This window comes from Myotis brandtii, unplaced genomic scaffold (genome assembly GCF_000412655.1).
Source record: "Myotis brandtii unplaced genomic scaffold, ASM41265v1 scaffold120, whole genome shotgun sequence".
In the NCBI taxonomy this organism is placed as follows: Eukaryota; Metazoa; Chordata; class Mammalia; order Chiroptera; family Vespertilionidae; genus Myotis; species Myotis brandtii.
In genome coordinates, this window is record NW_005354174.1 from 4,538,974 (window position 1) to 4,545,491 (window position 6,518).

Below are 6,518 nucleotides of genomic sequence, written 5' to 3' on the forward strand. Positions count from 1 at the left end.
GGCCCCCCCCCAGCCACCATGTCCCTGCACGGCAAACGGAAGGAGATCTATAAGTATGAAGCGCCCTGGACCGTCTACGCCATGAACTGGAGCGTGCGGCCTGACAAGCGCTTTCGCCTGGCGCTGGGCAGCTTCGTGGAGGAGTACAACAACAAGGGGCCGGAGCCCAGACCCCAGGACCCTCCCGCGGACTTGCCTTGGCACCACGGAGCGGTTCCTCTGAGTCTGGTCCTGAGCAGAGGGCTTCGCACTGGTTTCATTTAATCCTGGCAGCATTCCTGTGTAGTCAGGGGGGTAGTTACTGATGGGGAAACTGAGGCACGATGTTGTGACGTGCCGGAGTCAGACAGCTATGTCGTGGCAGAAGCAGATCTCAAACTCGAATTTACACCCCATGCTACGCTATGTACCACTCCTACCTCCCGCCTCTCCCGCCTCGTTGCTTCAGCCGTGGGGCGGAGGAGGAAAGAGGGAGTGATAACTGGGAAGGAGGATGCTCGCGCTTCAGCCGGTGGTCACTCACTCCTGGCCGCACTGGATTTCTATGGGGGATGTCCATTTCCCCTCCTCCCGCTCCCAGCCCCAGGTGCTATTCATGGTCACCCCGGTCCCTCTGCCAGGATTGCCATTGCTGCCTCATATCTGCCCTTTAAAAAGCGATCTCTTTTTTGGAAATCTTGGCCTGTAGCCTTGATCCCACCATTGTTGTCTGAATAGAGGACGACACTTGCCATATCTTTTCTTGGCTTCTTCATACTAATACAGATTTGTAACCGTGAGTGGCAAGTATCCATCAATTTGAGAAGCCTTCGTAGAAGTCCTGGTAGTAAAGGGGAAGCATTTAAGCTGGCAGTGCAGCATACATTTATTTTTGAAAGCTGTTGAGTAAGTCAGTGGGAAGAATTTTCTTTCCTTTACCGCTTAATTTCTTTCTTTTATTATATTAGAGTAAATGTTGTGATTATTAGGGATCAGAGCAATTGAAAGCTTTGGCTAGCGTGCTTAAAGCACTCCCGCTGGGTAGGCTGGTGCAAGGGGGAAAAGCCAGGCAGTCGAGGATCGGGTCCCGTCTGACCCATTGACTAGCTGTGGGAATTGCACATGTCAGTCTTACTATTTCTGACCCACAGTTTGTTGTAGGAAAGGTGAAGGTCCTGTAAAAAGCATTTGAACATTGTAAGTTTGTTTACAGTTCTCCAGGAGCACAGCTGTTTCTCTAGGGTTATGTTTTAACTTCTTCGGAATCCCCTTGGAGAAGCTGATAAAAGCGATGGACTCTATTGCCCTGAAGTTACACAAATACCATGGAGTGCACACTGATCTGGAAGTCCACCCGTTACCCATAGAAACCGGAAAGTCCTGAGCAAGACATAACTTTCTTTTCTCTGTTTCCTCTTTCTTCCTTATTATGGCCATAGTGGACAGCAGAGCTGGGAATGGAATTCATGGTCCTGATGTTGAAACCATGTTAGTAAAATTAAGAACACTAGAACTATTGTTTAAGAATACATGTTTTTTTAAAAAAAGTAAAATAATGTCTTTTAAAGGGTTTGAGTCTTCATACAAATAGATGTTTTTTTCCTTGCAAGTTCTTCCAGAGTTAACTTGAGTAAGCAGTAGAAGTTACATTTTTAAGAAAGACAAACTGAGCCACAGTCTGCTGGTGGAATCAGTGGAGTAATTGGTGCCAAACCTCAGTTGCAGGAATTTTACCTCAAAGTTTGTCCCTTCATTTAGCAACTGTATGAGAGCTCCTTTGTGCCGGGCACAAAGGCATTGTGGCCTTAGTAGTGTAATGCAAACTCATAATCCCATTTATTATTTACTTTTATTACTTAAACTTTTTATTACTTAAAATTATTTTTGTGCCCCCACCTATGTAAGTCAGGGTTTTTAATGTGTTATATGCACACCATGGACATCTTTGGCAATCTGCAATCAAGAGACCTTTTTTCATAATTATGTTTTCAAATGCATAAAAATATAGGACTAAGAAGGAAACCAGTTATATTGAACTACAGTTATCAAAAACATTTTTTTTAAGGTGGTGATATATGACCTGGCTGGTGTGGCTCAGTTGGTTGAGAGTCGTCCCATGCATTGAAAGGTCACCAGTTCCATTCCTGGTCAGGGCACATGCCCAGGTTTCAGGTTCGGTCCTCTGTTGGTGCGTACAGGGGGCAACCCATCTATGTTTCTCTCTCCCTCTCCCTTCTTCTCTCTCTCAAATTAAAAAAGGGGTGATATAGTAATATGTACTTTTATATTAACTCATTAAATTACACCATCCAGTGTAATTATTACTGTGCTTTTGAAGTAATAAAGGTAAATAGCATTTCAAGATATTTAACAACTGCAATGTGATATTTAAAAAATCAGTTATTTATATTTATGACAAAGTCACCGATTCATGCCTTGAAGTAAATGCTAAAGTTCAGCTAAAGGTTAGTGAAAATATGAATGTAAATTTCCAATTCAAGTTCATGGACCCAAAGTTAAAAAATCCTGCTGTGGAGAATCTCTGCCTAGGGACTGGTGGACGGTAAATACCACTTTAAAGCTCTGATTCTCAGGCTTAGTTTTGTGGAAACTTGACATGGAGGTACCAGATTTCATAATTTGCAGGAATTTAAAAATTATTGGTTGAAATTTTCAGACCTTTGGCTTCTGCTTGCCCTCGACAATGATTGCCAGCAAGACAAAATAAATGGACATAGCAAATTAACATTGATGAAAAGCCCAGAAATGGTATTTTTTACTGTGGAATCATTGACTATAAGAAAACATGGTTATGCTTTTTAAAGTTTGTATTAATGTAATCATGTTTTCCTATAGTAAAATTATTCCAATGTTTCTCTCTCACATCAATGTTTTGAGAAAATTAGTTAGCATTTCAAGAACAACTTGACTTTCAGATGTTCCAACATCAGAATAAATTTGGGAATCATTGCAGAGTAAAGAACAGGATAATGTCAGTCACACCTGGAATAAAAAGTTCCATTATCAGAAATTGTGTTTGTTTTTATCCTCACCAAGGATATATTTTTACTGATTTGAGAGAGAGAGAGAGAGAGAAAGAGAGAGAGAGAGGATGTCTCTCTTTCTCTCAATCCTAATTCTTTTGCTCATTAATTCAACAGATATGTATTGAACACACGCATATATGTTTTAGGCATAGTGATGATGCTTGGTAACTGTGTAGTCTTCATTAGCAGATATGAGATTGGCAGCAATAAAGACAGTGTATTTTTTATTGATATTTAGACTTTTGGAAGTTTTGCAGTGTTCCATCAGTCCCTGGCAAGACTGTCCTGGGGAATTTAAAACATAAAACTCTTCCGGTTTTAACTTCCTCCTTTCTTTTTTTCTAGACAGTGAGAGGACTAATTCCTCCATAGGACCAACTGGATAAAAGTGCTGCTGCTTTATTGCTTTTTGCCATAATTTGGCTCATACAGATAATACTGGAGATGCTATGATTTGAACAAGGAATGAGTCCATGTTCTGTAGGTAGTCTGTCCTGCCTGAAGCTGTGATGCCTAATTGGTCAGCCTCTGTGCCAGGAGATGATGGAGTGCTGTGTCAGAATTCATCTGAGTTTGACAAGGCAGGCTCTCTACAGACATTGATCAGCAATAGTCAGAAATAGGCTGGAAGGGAGGACAAGTGGAAAAGACCAAGAAAAGCTGCTTTATTCTCTCAGAATTTTGCTTTAGCTGATTTTGGTTATATTAACAATTTGGGGAAAATGTTTCACTGACTGGAGTGGTATATTGATTTGGATAACTTGGGACTTTTTTTTTTTTTAATCACATGTATAATATGTATTAACCTTCATGTTCTAGTACTAGCACTCTGTAATAGATGGAATACACAGTTTTCTCCCTGAGGAAGCTTATATTATTAACAAGATAGATATGACATCTTTTAATTTTTGAAAAATAAAAGGTGTGAGTAATAATTTATGTTATTCATGTAAGTAATAAAAGTAAAAGTGAAGATGTGGTCATGCCTTCAAGGAGTAAATATTTCATTTTGCATATCTGCTCCTTAGGAGACATTTGACATAGTAAATCCACAGTGTAAAAATAAGTAAAAATAATCTTGCTTCACGGCCTTTTTTTTTTTAGGGGCATTTGTTTCACATGTGGGTGTAAAGTGTTGTGAAACAACAGATTCAGAAAGAGAGTGGAGATGGGAAGTATAAGAAGTTTAGCAGGAGGATGGGGAAAAAGGTAGAGGGATAACTTAAATGTTGATAATAAGATGATTAAAGTCAGATAATTTTTCCTTATGTTCTGACAAGGATGAGGAAGGATGGCAGTATGATGAAGAGCAGATGGGATGGGGAAGATGCTGAGAAAGGGTATCTATGGCTGCAGTTTTAAACTCAAAAGAGAACAGTTCTCCAGAATAGGATTTTGATGGGCAAAATCAACAATCCTTTGTTTGGGAGAGTGAAAAGAGGGTGCACAGGCTGGCAGCGGGAGCTTCTTCAGATCCCAACTGACACTTCGGCAAGAGGGGAGCTAAGCTTTACAAGAAGACACATAGATGTGCTATCTTCTCTAGAAGCATTAGATGAGGCAGGTTGAATGAGAGACTAAATTGTGAGCGGCCTGGAAGCTCCTCGTCTCTGTTGGCTGGCAAGATGCAAAAGCTTCATGTGTTTCTATGAACTTGGGGCATGGCTATGACCTCTCTCCCACAAGAACCTTCTTTACATCATCTAGGAAGAACTTGCCTCATACGAAAGGAACTGGCACAGTAATTATAGAAAGATATTATAAGAAAGGGGGAGGGGGGAATGGGAAACCAGTGGCAGGTAAAGTACCCACACTAGAAAAATGTTTTTTTACTTCAGTTGGAAATTAGTGGCCAGTCCTGCCACCATAAAGTCAAAGAACTTAAGCAAGTAAAAAACTCCAAGCAGAGATACAGGCGATCAGGTAAAATGAGGCATAGTAACAGGAGAAAATGAAACATCAGCAGGTGCAGCCCAGGGAAATAGTGGAAGAGAAAACAAAAATTATCACAGGATTAAAAGAATAAAAATACCAACTGTTAAAAACAGAGTGAAGGTTAGAGAAGACATTGAGAAAATGAAATGGAAATAAATAATTAGAACATAATAGATACAGAAAACAAAGATCTAACTTAGGTATAATTGGTATTCCTGAAGAAGACCAAAGAACTGCGACACAAAAACTCAAATATGCAATTAAAGAGAACTTTATAGAAACAAAGGTTTGAAGTAATGAGTTCAAACTATACCTCAAGAAAAATTGACACCGAACAATTGGCAACAAAACACTTCTTAGGAAAGTTTCTACATTTTAAGGATGAATAAGGAATGTTTTGGACACCCAGGCAAAACAATCGAGTCCTCTTGAAGAGGGGAAAGCGAAATTAGGCTAGCCCCATTTGACAGAAGATAATAGAACAGTGTGTACAAGTCGACAGCTATTATAGATTGTTCTCTGTAAATACCTGAAAATACACTTAATATATAAGATTTATATGGGGGAAAATGCACTTTTTAAAAGATAACTCAGTTTATAAAAATTGACCACATATATATATATTTTAAATTTTTTAATAAGAGAAATTAACAGATTGGAAAAAATACTACATATCAACACTTATGGGAAGATGAGGAAACTGAAGCCCAGATCTGTTAAGTGATATTGAAGATAAAAGCAGAGCCAGAACTGGAATACTATCTGTCTCCAGAGTTTTAAATAGATACTGTTGTAAAGAGAGGAAAAATAAGTTATGAGGAAAGGGTGTTGAAAAATAGTGGGGCACACTTGCTCTATCAGATTAGAATAAGCATCCTGGAATTGATAAAGCCAGAGAGGTTGGTGGAACCACATAGAATGATCCAAAGCAGATCTAAATGTATATAGAAGTGTAGTATTTGATAAGATAGTACCTTAATTCCCTGGGTGGGGGGGAGGGGATTAATGAATTGTATGACATAATTGGCTGTCCATCTGGCAGGAAAATTTAAAACCCTCTAATTCATGTCATGCATGAAAATCAAATTCCAGGTCAAAAATATCTAAATGTAAATAAAGTCTCACAAACAGTAGGAGAACATTGACTAACAAATTTGTACTGGGGCAGAGGGGATGAGCAGAGAAGAAAACAGTCTGTAAGTCACTCATTAAATCAAGAGTCAACTAAGGAAAGGATTGACAGATTATAGTATATAAATAAAACATTTCTATATGAAAAGATACCTTGTCAAAAGACATGATAGGCCGGGGGAAGCATTTCCAAAACATGGCAGACAGTAGGAGCTAATTTATTTAATGTGATAAAAAAAAAAAAAAGAAATGGACAAAGTATAAAGGTGTACCAGTTAATACAGATTTTTTCAATAGATGTTGTTACACATATGTTGATATATATTTGATTTGATATGTATGCTATTTTGTTGTATTACTCCTTCAGATTACCACTTGTTCTGATCAATGGTACATGCACTTTCTGAGCAGCACTTCAAAACGTAC

The 6,518-nt window shown here is 38.9% G+C and overlaps 1 protein-coding gene across 2 annotated transcripts in view; it reads left to right on the forward strand.

Moving 5' to 3' along the window:
- Positions 1-6: 6 nt before the first annotated feature.
- The window catches only part of DCAF7 (DDB1 and CUL4 associated factor 7), a 21,485-nt gene continuing 14,973 nt past the window's right edge, over positions 7-6,518 (forward strand). For both annotated transcript variants that reach the window (XR_313151.2, XM_014532118.1), the window contains exon 1: positions 7-156. Coding sequence is in view for 1 of the 2 variants with exons in the window: in XM_014532118.1 (XP_014387604.1) it covers positions 19-156 (138 nt within the window). In the remaining variant the exon portion in view is untranslated. The remainder of the gene's footprint in view (positions 157-6,518) is intronic.